The sequence below is a fragment of the Aricia agestis genome, chromosome 10 (genome assembly GCF_905147365.1).
Source record: "Aricia agestis chromosome 10, ilAriAges1.1, whole genome shotgun sequence".
Classification (NCBI taxonomy): domain Eukaryota; kingdom Metazoa; phylum Arthropoda; class Insecta; order Lepidoptera; family Lycaenidae; genus Aricia; species Aricia agestis.
In genome coordinates, this window is record NC_056415.1 from 8912704 (window position 1) to 8925714 (window position 13011).

Genomic DNA, 13011 nt, shown 5'->3' on the forward strand with positions numbered 1-13011 from the left:
TTTCCTCTTTTTCTTCGCTCCTATTAAACTTAGCGTGATAAAATATAGCCTATAACCTTTCTCGATAAATGAGATATCTAACACTGAAAGAATTTTTCAAATCGGACCAGTAGTTCCTGAGATTAGCGCGTTCAAACAAACAAACAAACTAACAAACTCTTCCGCTTTATAATATTAGTATAGATTATCTATATCTATCCTAAATAGATATAGATAAGGCTCTAAAAACGGTAAATTACGGCATCTCCGTAGGGGGAGCGTCCTAAAACCCATTCTGATTTACTAGATGACGCCCGCAACTGCATTGCGCCTAACATTCGTTTTTCGTCCGTAAACGTACATTTCGTAAACACACAGTGATCGCGGTCTACAGTTGACGATGGCTTGCTGCAGTGGGCCATCGTGAAATATTGTGTACTGGCCGCTTTAAGTTTGTCACAAAGAGCAGTAACTTTTTGTGTAACAACTTTGGATATTAATTTATCCTTAAACGAAAATTAGGCCATAAAATAAATTTGTATAAATTAGTGAATTTTTATAAGGCGTGCTCTAGATAAAACGTAATAATTATTAAAAATAGGCCATTTATATTGCGTAACCTATATCAGTAAAATAATATGTTTTGCGATAGTAATATCATCGTCATCGTAAAATTTTCAACAGTATCCTGTTTGAAATAATTTAATTAATCGATTATAGTTTTTAGGGTTCAGTACCCAAAGGGTAAAAACGGGACCCTATTATTGAGACTTCGATGTCTGTCCATCTATCTGTCTGTCTCCAGACTGTATCTCAAGAACCGCTATAGCTAGAGTTTTGAAATTTTCACAGATTGTGTATTTCTGATGCCGCTATAATAACAAAATTAAATTAATATTTTATGGGTGCTCCCATACAACAAACGTGATTTTTTTAAACTTTTTGGCTCGTAATTCATGATGGCAACACGTAGACACTTGAAATTTTCACTAAGTCCTCAATTATATGTGTAAAAATATAAATATTAATTTAATAATAAAATTAAAATAAAATAAATAAGTAAGGTGGGATCCCACACAAAAAACACATTTTCTTCCCTACTTTTGCTTCATAACGGTACGGAACCCTTCGTGCGCGAGTCTGACTCGCACTTGGCCGATTTTTTAATTTATATCATTAAGAATAAAAAAAATACACATGGCACTCAGGGACTGCTGCGGTAAAGCTGCATAGCATTTTTTAACTCAAACTTATGCAATTATAATAATTCGCATACGTCGCACGCAAGCACCCAAATACCGTGCCAAAATCTGACGACGCTGCACCGACCGGCAAGGTAAATAGTAAAATATACAACCTAGGAGCAGGTAGTTCTGGACCACTGCTGTAATAATAATATAATATTGTGTTGTCCGTCGTCTCAGAAAAAACTGTAGAAGCGGTCACCTCATGCCTGTTTTCACCAACCCCCTCCTAACGCTAAGTGGTCCCCTAGCGGCCATTAATGGTACATATCCTTCAAGAATTCACGAATTTTTGTGTGTCACGTTCGTTCTTAGGGCGTAAGAACTTTTGCAAAATATTAGTTTTTTTTTAATGTGTTTGTTTTAAGAGATATTTGACCCGTAAGATCGCTAGTGTTCCCTAGCGATCTTAGCGTTAGGAGACCGTTGGTGAAAACAGGCATCAGAGTTTTATTTTGGTAGGTTGGTGCAAACTTGCACCTTTGAGAGTCTTACATTATATGCCGGCCGTCATCCTCGGTAGGTACGTCGGGATCTTAAGGCCTACCGATAGTGGTGAGTCAGTGCCCTCGGCCGAGCACATACGTAATATTAAACATGCCGAGTTCTGGGCCGAGAGCACTGTCTCGCCACTGTACTCGGCAGGTGTATTCAAAGCATTATCAAGGATTTCCATAACCAAAAAAGACAGTGTATAATTGTTCAGCCGTAAAGAGTCAAGTGAAGCACATGAACACGTCTACTAGAATAGATTTGAAGAGTTTGGTCTATTTTTTGAGTCATCAGTAGAACTTTTCACTTTTAGTTTATTTTACAGTTTAGAAGTTTATATGTCTACACTAATATTAAGAAGATAATAGGTAATATAATCTCCATGTGAATATAACGAAATTGCTTGCAAAAAGTATGTTTTAAAAAGTGGCTTTTTAATTAACGTAAAGCTTAAAATCGATTAATTTTTAAGTAACTGGCAGTAAGCAATATGGCTTATTTATTACGAATAATAAAATTTACAATGAATAATTTTATAATTCATAGCTAATTTATTTAAAAAATAAAGCGCCTTGATAAAAAATTTAAATATTTTTTAATGTGAAGCTAAATAAAAAATATAGGCATCGGAATTTACCGATAGCGACTTTTACATAATATCGCAATGTTAGTTTATAATAACTAGAGATCGCCCAATGGTCGAAATTTGACCTTAGTTTCGACGACTTAGGACTACTACCTATATTTTGTAAAAAATATTAAATTTATCATTTTTTTTTTAACTCTTGCCTCTGGGATTTAGCTGATCCTAGCCGTGTAACTTGTAAGCATTGTCTAATAGTATCTTAGATTCAATAAAAAAAAAAAAACTATAATCCATTTTCAATTTGTCAACTTGTTGTCAACAGACTTCAACCATAAATAAAAGAGTATAATTCGTATGTATAGGCTTGTCACTCAAAAATCTGTCATTTAACATGTGTGTGTGTTGTAGTGAGTGTTATGTTTTATTTGTTAAAATCAAAATCAAAAATCAAATCAAAATCAAAATTGTTTTATTTCTGAATAAATTTAAAATAAATGTTTTCAGAAAGTCCTACATGATGCCTACCACCGGTTATTAAAAAATATATGATAAAAGCATAATTTCAAAATAATATTAGTTCGATGCACTCCTTCACCATATAAACTATAACTGTGCAAAATTTCATTCGCCTACGTTTCCCCATTTTTTGTCAAAAGGGATACAAAGTTTTTGGCTCACGTATTAATATATAGAATGTCCCGGTGAACTTCGTGTCACTTTAAAACCTTCCCTGGAGTTCTACAAATATTTTAAGACTAAAATCAGCCCAATCCGTTCAGCCGTTTTCGAGTTTTAGCCCGACTAACACATTTGAAAATCCATTTATATATATATAGATTATTATGACAATAGATTTTTTTTATTTCAATGCTAATATCATAATTCAAAGTATCACATAAAGGTAATATAGAAGATACTGCAAGCTCCGGAAAAGTATAAAAAACAATTTTTATAACTGAAAAAAGGTGTTCCTGTGCGATTAAAGCTAAATGGGATGCAACAAAGTTACAGGCAAAATCCGGTATAATGTAAAGGGATCCTCAAAATGAAAAAGGATTGCCACATAAACTTGTATTTTTATGGTTAACATAAACTTAAACTGGTATCAAGTTCGTTGCTCAAAATTTTAAGACATTCCAAAAACCTCACAAACGAGAAACATCTGCTAAGTTTATTCCAATCAGCTTTTTTCCAATGACATCTATTTCAATTCTAAGGAAAAGTCATGAACTAAATTATTAGCTAATATAATATTAATTAATACACGATGCCCGCAATGGGCATTGTCCAAAAAAAATCACATGTACTTTTTATATTTTTTTTCGTTAAAATAGGGTATTTTAAGAATATAAATTAAATAATTTTAAAATACATTGGCTAGTTTTTTCTCAATACATTTTTAAAGTTTCGCTCTGACGTCATCATCGGCCGCCAATTGACCTCTGCATATGTTTTAAATTTCCTTTCAATCTTATTTATAATGGCTGGTTCGTCAAATGCAAGTTCTCATTATGTGAAGCTGATACGAGAAGCTTACCAAAAGTTCGAAATGTAATGTTGGTCGAATTTATTGCTAGTTTAACGCCATTGAAGGTCAAACAAAGGTTAAACGTATTCGTTCAAAAATATAAGTAACTAATGGGTATTTTTTTCGTTTATATACAGAAAAACGATCACTGACCTTATTTCTCGAAATGTTTTTGTAATGAGCAAAATTAAAAAAAAAATGGACAATCCCCATTCCGTTACCCGTTGCGCCAAGTAAATAAATAAATAAAATATTATCTTTTTATTCAAAATAGGTATCACGAATACACTTTTTGAACGTCGTAGGAAGAACGTAGAAACTAAACAAAATTCGTTTTTCGCACGGGAACCGTACTTTTTGTCTGGGATTAAAAGTAGCCTAATATGTCCTTTCTCGGTGCTCAAAGCACTTTTTAAATATAATTTTACTAAAAACAGTAAAAATGCAAATCATTGTTACTTCCGCTGATAACAACTTTTTTAAGATCGCTAGTTTGACGTTAAAATAATATTGCTCATCTGTCAAACGGTGTCGCTTAGTAGAGGTGGTGGTAGGCCCCCAGTTGTGATCCTAAAGGTAAGCGTCCACAGGTCGGTATCGTACGCAACGGACGTCTCGCATCAACTGATAATTTTTTCACAGTACGTCTACAGCTGTATTGGCAGCGTACGGATTACCGACTAGCCAATATATTCTGCTTTCGACTTTTACACCCACACACCCCTTTTGAACATTCATTTAATAGGCTAGTCGGTAATCCGTACGCTGCCGATACAGTGGACATACTGTAAAAAAATATCCGTTTGATGCGAGACGTCCGTTGCGTACGATACCGACCTGTGGACGCCTAACAATGTTTTGCATTTTTTACTGACATTTTTAGTTAAATTATATTTGAAAAGTGAGTACGGTAATGTTATTTTAATCTTACAACAACTGGAAACATGATAGTCTCAGAAAAGGTCGTGGTAGGCCCCCTGCAAGCGTCATAAACTGTCAGCGGCTGCCGTCGTCTGCCGTCAACTGCCACGGACACGTGCCATCGACTGCCGCGGACGCGTGCCGCCGACTGCCGTCAATTGCCGCCGACATGTGCCGTCGACGCGTGCCGTTCGTCTGTAAGCGGCCTAAATGATGCCCGCAACTCCATTGCGTCAAAATTCGTTTTTCGAGCAGGAACCGTACTTTTTTCGGGATTTAAAGCATCCTATATCCTTTCCCGGTGCTCAAAGTATTTCTATATACCTAGCAAAATTGGTTTAGTGGTTTGGACGTGAAGGGGTAAAAGATAGGCAGACACACTTTCGCATTTATAATATTAGTATAGACTATACCTACATTTAGTTCTATATAATATCCTAATTATCATTTAACATGTAATTTAACACAGGTATTAATTAATTTCTCTTAACATAAGTGGCGCCAGGAACCAGGCACTACCAGTTTCTGTGTCACCAAGAGACAATTAAAATTCATAAAAGTTTAATATTCATGATGAATAAGAAGTACTTATAAGAAAATAAAAATAACACTGTCCGTAATTTTATAACACTTAAAATTCGTTTACAATAGTGGAATCTAGCTGCGACAGGTGAGAAAAGTAGATATTCTAGAATCTAGACTCTAGAGGTTATATCAGACTCTGTTAACTAGAATTATGTAATTAAACGCATAAATGGTATGACTACTTACTGCCTACTCTAGAGATTTCATTGTCAATCAAAAATCTATTACAAGTACATTGAAATTCCGCTAAAATGCTTTTACCAAAAACGATGAGTAATAGTTGAAAACAATGAACGTGATCACGTGAAAGAAATATGACAATTTTATTTCGATGTTGCATCTGAGAGACTTCATAATAACCATGTAGTCCGATTTACGACCTACAACATCGCCACACGATTTTTAGATCTCACCGCTCGACCAATCCCGATCCCCCACTCGGCTTCATTCGTTTTTCGTGTGCGACATCGTCAACACGTTAGTGTTTTTAAATTACTTTCTACAGTGTTAAAGTATTATAATTAGTGTAAATCGCCGAATACCATGGGAATAAGGATGATTACGAACATATTCGCCGCAAAATACGGCGATTGGAAAGTAAATTACGCCACAACAAAGGAAAAGGTACCAAACTACCCACATTCATCCAGATAGTCTATTATTTGTACCTTAATGTGGTAATACGTGACATTACCCTGGTTACAAACTGAGTTCTTTCTTAACGTGATGATACGTGATATCATTCTGAAAGTAACTTTATGCTTTTGTTTATTCAGACCGGAGAAGATCCGAGTCGTCAGTGCCCTCCTCCGCGGAAGGCCGCCGCGATTACAAGCACTCATCCGACGACAATAGGCGCGATGAAGACATCGACGCGCGGGAGGCTGAATCTCGCTGTGGAACTCCACATCATTTAGCCGACGTCGAAGACGTGGATTATATGGAGTCGCCCGCGCCTGCACCGGCGTCGCCGCAGGCTGCACCGCCGACAACAGCGCCGCTGAGCCAACCAGAAGCCACCGTGCCGGTAGATACTAATCAAGAATCTACCCCCACATTACCTCTTGAAATTTTAAATGTTCTTGGCGAGGCCAATAAAAGAGAGAAAGCCCTAGGAGAATGCATACCCACTGAACTCTCTGAACGTTGGGGTAAAATCCTGGTCGATGGTCTGGCTAAGGAATATAAGGAGTCGCTTGTGGCGAAGATTCTTATACCGAATAACTTTTCGCTGGCACAAGCGCCTAAACTCAATCAAGTGGTAGCCGCAGTTCTGCAGGAGGCTGCAAAAACCGAGATAAGCGGTTAGAGAATGCGCAGAATCAACTGGGCCTAGGAATAGCCAGCCTCGCGAATTTAACGCGACAACTCATCCAAGGAGACCTTCCAAAACTAGAAATAATTAGACTAGACTAATTATTTCTAGTTATTAACTAGAAACAGATTTCAGAAACCGCTCAGATTCTCCTAGATTTGCATTACGAGGAATCGGTCAATCGAAAAAAGCTTATATTGCCCAGTTTAGATAAAAAATTTTGGAATACAATCCAAGGTGTAAAAAGGGACGTCTACCTTTTTGGTGAAAGCTCGGTGAGAATATTAAAAGTACCAAGGATATATAAAGATCTGGTCATCAAATAAAGAAACCTTTCACTCAACAAGCTTTCTCGCAGCGCAAGCAACAAGCACCGCCGGGCAACTCCCGAGCTCCTCCTCGTCAGCAGTACGCGAGGCCAGCGCCAGTAGCGCCGGCCCACCTGCACGAGCCGCAGCCGTCCACGTCGGCGAGGAGGGCCCAGCAGCCACCGCGCCGCGGCCGCCACTACGCGAGCGCCAGACCGGGCAACGACAGGAGACGCCGCTACTAGAGGTATCTCACGCTGGCAGCATTCAATTCTTTTTATGCAATTGGCTTTTGATTACTTCCGACAGCATTGTGCTATCGTATGTTGAAGGATATAAAATACCCTTTTGTAAGCCACCTTATCAACGAGTGGAACCGAGTAATCCACAGTTTTCAAATAGTCAGATGAGCATAGCTATAAGTAAACTTAAACAATTAGGTGCTATTTCAGTATGTAATAAAATTTGCCTGATCAATTTATTTCATCCATATTTCTTACACCGAAAAGTAACGGTGGTTTCAGATTTATACTCAACTTAAAATTACTTAATAAATTTGTACGTAATCAACATTTTAAAATGGAAGATACTCGCACTGCTATAAAATTAGTCTCTCCAAATGCCTATATGGCCTCAATCGACCTCAAGGAAGCATACTTTCTTGTGCCAATTCATGCATCACATAAAAAATGTTTGAGATTTCGATTTGACAATAATCTTTATGAATTTAATTGCCTTCCGTACGGGTTAAGTTCTGCACCATTTGTTTTTACAAAACTTCTAAAGCCGCTTCTCACATGGTTAAGAAAACAGGCCATCTAGTGGTCGCTTACCTTGATGACCTTCTTTGTATAGGTAAAGATGCTACGTGTAAAACACGATGCATATATTAAGGTTAAAATTGGAACAATTAGGTTTTATTATCAACTTTGAGAAAAGTAGTATGATGCCTTCCCGACTTTGTAGATTTCTTGGCTTTAACATTAATACTCAAGTCATGCAGTTACAATTAAGTTCCGAAAAACTCCAAAAAATTTCCAAACTAGCCAACGAAATCCGTAACAAAGTCCAAATTGGCATACGCGATTTCGCGAAGTTCATTGGCACTTTAACTTCAGCATGTCCGGCAATAGCATAGAGCTGGCCGCGTACTAAATACTTTGAACGAGAGAAGTTTTTAGCTTTACAAAAATGTAATAATAATTTTGATTCCATCATGCCACTAAAATCTTGTTTGTACCATGATTTTAGTTGGTGGTGCGATATTGAGTCCAAGCCTTTCAATACAAATTTATACGAGCTGGAGATCTTCACAGACTCGTCACTCACCGGCTGGAGCGCCGTGTGCGACGGAGTGGTAACTAGAGGCCATTGGTCAGGTGATGAAGCTTGTAATCATATTAATTATCTCGAATTATTGGCTGCCTTTATGGGATTAAAATCATTTTGCAAGAATTGTTTTGATTTAAATGTGTGACTAAGAATAGATAATACTACTGCCATAATATCTTATATTAATAGAATGGGAGGTATTCAGTTTCCTCATCTCAATGAAATCACGAGAGATATATGGCAATGGTGCGAGAAACAACGCATACATATTTTTGCTTCTTATATAAAATCGCGAGAAAACACAGACGCTGACCAAGCTTCTAGGTTCACTAACGTCGATACCGAATGGGAATTGAACGATAGACACTTTCAAAAGATTTTACGGAGCTTCGGCCAACCTGACATAGACTTATTCGCTTCGCGCTTAAATAATAAGTGTGACAGATATGTCTCTTGGAAACAAGGTGCCTTCGATATCGACGCTTTTACAATTTCATAGCACAAGTATTTTTTCTATGCCTTCCCGCCATTCGCGCTCATACTGAAAAGTCTTAGGAAAATTATAGAAGAGGAAGGGACCGGTATATTAGTCGTGCCGTACTAGCCGTCTCGGCCGTGGTTTCCACTATTTCGATCGCTTCTCAAATCCGAAGTGATTTATTTTAGGCCAAATAAAAACCTTCTTCTGTCCCCTTCCAGGGAGTGCCATCCGCTGTGGCCCAGTCTTACCCTGGCGTGCGCAGTATTGTGCGGCAAGCCTACCTAAGACGTGGAATACTGGAGGAGTCTATTGACGTCATACTAAAATCTTTATCGGGAGGTACGATTAATCAGTATAATACAGGATTAAAACATTGGTTTAATTTCTGTCAAATTAATAATATTGATTTATACGAAGGATCCGTAGCTGATATATTACGATTATTAACAGAAAAATTTAATGAAAATTCAAGTTACGGGACGTTAAATTGTTATAGATCCAGTTTGTCTCTAGTCATTGGTAAATCCCGTTGCAATGACGATTGTATACTGAGATTTTTTAAAGCAGTCTTTAGGAGTAAGCCCAGCTTCCCAAAATATTCTTCTATATGGTATCCTAATAAGGTTTTGGAGTATTTATCTAAATTTTATCTGTATGATTCTATATCGTTAGAAACTTTATCAAAAAAGATGGTAACTCTCATGGCGTTGTCCACGGGACAACGGGTGCAGACGTTGTCACTCATAAGAACAGAAGACGTTCATTCTGAAAATTCACGTATCGTAATCACTATTAAAGATATAATTAAGACTTCAATGCCGAATAGGCAAAACCTAAGGCTTATTATTCCATGCTTTAGAGAAAAGCCCTCAATTTGTCCTACACTCGCAGTGCTATCGTATTTGGAAATAGCTAATAAATATTTAAATCATGTAAATACAGATAAATTAATTCTTACTTTTAAGAAGCCCGTTCACAACGCGAGTTCCCAGACCATAAGCCGCTGGATCAAACATACTCTGAGCAGTAGCGGCGTGGACGTGAGCATATTTACAGCACACAGCACACGGCACGCCGCTACCTCGTCTGCCGGCAGGGCCGGAGTGTCACTAGATCTGATTAAGAAAACTGCAGGCTGGTCAGGCAACTTGCTTTGTTTTGCGCGCTTTTATAATCAACCTCTGATTAATTCAGAAGATGATAACGCTTTTGCTCAAGCTGTATTTGATAATAATATACTATAGTAAATTAAAGACTGATATTAATGTAAAACTTAAGATACTTATCCAACTTGTTACTTCTGTATGTTATATTATTTTGAATAAACACGACTGTTGTAATGATAATTATGACTGTTTTATTCTGCTATAAACGTTAAACATCTACATGGTTATTATGAAGTCTCTCAGATGCAATATCGAAATAAAATTTATGGTTAAACGAACTTACCTGAAGTGAAGTTCAACCAAAATTTTGTGAGATGCTGCATCTGAGAGACTTCACTCCCTCCCAAACCCTAACACGAGGCATGCAGATGGCGCATGCTGCGTGAGGACCCCAGGAAGCAGAATAAAAGCCTCGAGTCCTACTTCTCTGAAACAAATGAAGCCGAGTGGGGGATCGGGATTGGTCGAGCGGTGAGTGAGTAAACGAGTAGTTTTTAAATCTTTTTGAATACTTATCTAAAAATCGTGTGGCGATGTTGTAGGTCGTAAATCGGACTACATGGTTATTATTAAGTCTCTCAGATGCAGCATCTCACAAATTTTTGTTGAACTTCACTTCAGGAAAGTTCGTTTAACCATAATTTTTTTTATAATTTTTGCTGCGTTTTTTATTGTTTTTAATGTACATTCATGGCTTATTTCATTAAGTTTATGTAATAATGTGACTCTAAAGAAGTCCGGAAGAAACCTCGGCATAAATCTTCGCGGAAACTGAAAATGTATCTACAAATTAAACCCTATGACGGTAGGTACAAAATTACTTTCAAAGTGACTTTGATGGTGTTATTCAAAAGAAGAAGGCACGTAATGTAGTAATAATTATTGCAGCTAAACTACTTTTTCAGTTATTGTAATTTGCACTTGGAAAGTATAAATTATTATAGCCATTATTTTATTTACATCGACGTAAATATAACATAAATCTTTGGCAGGGATAATATCAGGCAAAATAAAATTTTAATCTAACTTCTTACATATTTTTTGTCATTCAATTGAACTAGGATATTATGGACATTTAAATATAATATAACAAAAATAACAATTATCTAGGAAAATATATTTATTTATAAATAAAAAAAAAAAGAAAAATAGGAATCCGGTAAATCTGGTTCTTCTCTAATGACTTCGTCTCCTAGGATGTTGGCAACTAATTTATTGGATAGAAAATTACTCATATTTCCTCAGTTATAAAAATAAACACAAAATGAATTTATATATTAGCAAAAAAACAACATATGTACGTATCTAACACACACCCTAGGGTGTAAACTTATTCATAGGTCGGTACAGATCAAACGAATGTCTTTTTGCCTGCTACGAATTCACTACCCCTTATTTATTATTACCTTACTTATATGTACCTTCAATGGGAAAAAGTGTATTTTTCATGCGAGTGGGGTAATAATTTACCCCACGATGTCAGTGAGGGGTAAACATTCTCAAAGTAGGAGTATAGTTGCGGGTAGCCTGCTACGAGTTTCGCTATCACAATAGGTTTCGTAGCGATACGTCAGCACCAATAAGAACGTTCGTAGGCAAAGTAATAATAATATTATGGTTGCTACATAAGTGCTACGCTTCTCGCGCGCGAAGGGGGTACACGTACATCACATCAAAATCATAAACCCACGATTATTTTTGCCAAAATTTTCCAAAATCAAATACTCAGCGTGTAAACTATTCTAAAAGAAATAAAATTATTTAAAAACCAAAATTAGCCAACCGATCCAGACATTATTGAGTAGTGAAGACACATTTCTACATTGTAATGTAGATTGTAATCCATTATTATTTAGAACAACATAATATTATAATATTATCCACTATTTTACTTGAAAATAATAATTAGATTAAACAGATTGTACTTTGTACGTAAAGAAAATATAGTTTCATAGATTATCTTTCTTGAATACTTTATATTTATGATCGCCAGTAGACAACAGTTACGGCCGTTCCCAATATTTGATCTATCTCTGGTTTTGCCCTACTAGAGATAGGAATAGCTCATAATTGACATAAAATATATGTCTCTAATGTCTAATGTGAGCTATTCCTATCTCTAGTAGGGCAAAACCAGAGATAGATCAAATATTGGGAACCGCCGTTAGACGATACTGTTATCTACCGTGTCATATTAACAAAAATATGTGTGAAATATTTAGAGTCCATAAATTATTATTATAAAGGTATAAATCAATTTTATGAATATGCTATATTCCTTAATCATAAAACATCGGCTTTTTGCGAACTTTTTAGTAAATAAACTTACATCATTAGTCATGTAGGTAAATATCAAAGAAATGTTTCTGACCGTCTCGTCTGTACTGTGTGTTTTTTTTAAACCAGAGACAGCTGAGAGGGGGGTTCTAATTATAATTATAATTCTAAAAGTAATTTTGTTAGAGAATTTCAGTTTTTTTTTCCATTTGTTGCACATTACTAAATTATGTCTTGTTTTAAATTCAATAACAGTCTAAAGATTTTTTTTAAACGGGCTTTGGCCCACCACACATCCACCTACCACTGTATATCCTGTGTCGCCAGGATCAACAGCGGTATCCAACGACGAAAACCCTTTGATATGATCTCAGGGAGCCCGAGGGATATGCTTAAGCTGTCTTGGGACCCGCAACGAATTTAATCAGAAGAAGATAGGAGGAGTAGGAAGTATACAGTTTTCCCTCCCCATAAAAAGCGGGAGACAGCACAAAGTTGCAATGACCGAAAGTCAAGAACTAAAGGGAGAAACAGTCTGAAGATGCCGGTTGGCAGCGGGCGACATGAAGCGGCAGCAGACGACGTGTCGTCGCGACACTACTGGTTTCTATGTATTTCTATGAAACACACGAAGCTGGCGACACACGGCTGCCGCTTCTTGTCGCTTGCTGCCAACAGGCACCTATAATTATAATGTGTCGGAACTCGGTAGTTTTATCGCGATTAACTGCTGGATTTACACACAGTAGCTTATAAGCTTAAAATATTGATATTATATATTGATTTTATTTTATATT

General features: G+C 36.6%; 1 protein-coding gene across 1 annotated transcript; it reads left to right on the forward strand.

The window, feature by feature from the left end:
- Window positions 1-5586: 5586 nt before the first annotated feature.
- On the forward strand, window positions 5587-9183 carry LOC121731187. The gene is made up of 5 exons (XM_042120542.1): window positions 5587-5608; window positions 6112-6620; window positions 6773-6925; window positions 7009-7205; window positions 8990-9183. The coding sequence occupies exons 1-4, from the start codon at window positions 5587-5589 to the stop codon at window positions 7201-7203; spliced, it is 879 nt and encodes a 292-aa protein (XP_041976476.1). The 3' UTR covers window positions 7204-7205; window positions 8990-9183.
- The last annotated feature ends 3828 nt before the right edge of the window (window positions 9184-13011 follow it).

What these genes read in the sequence shown, in the direction of transcription:
- LOC121731187 (XM_042120542.1), top strand. Translation starts at nt 5,587, where the DNA reads ATGCTTTTACCAAAAACGATGA. An exon ending in GCTTTTACCAAAAACGATGA is followed by an intron (nt 5,609 to 6,111) that starts GTAATAGTTGAA and finishes TTGTTTATTCAG; the next exon opens with ACCGGAGAAGATCCGAGTCG. An exon ending in CCGCAGTTCTGCAGGAGGCT is followed by an intron (nt 6,621 to 6,772) that starts GCAAAAACCGAG and finishes GTTATTAACTAG; the next exon opens with AAACAGATTTCAGAAACCGC.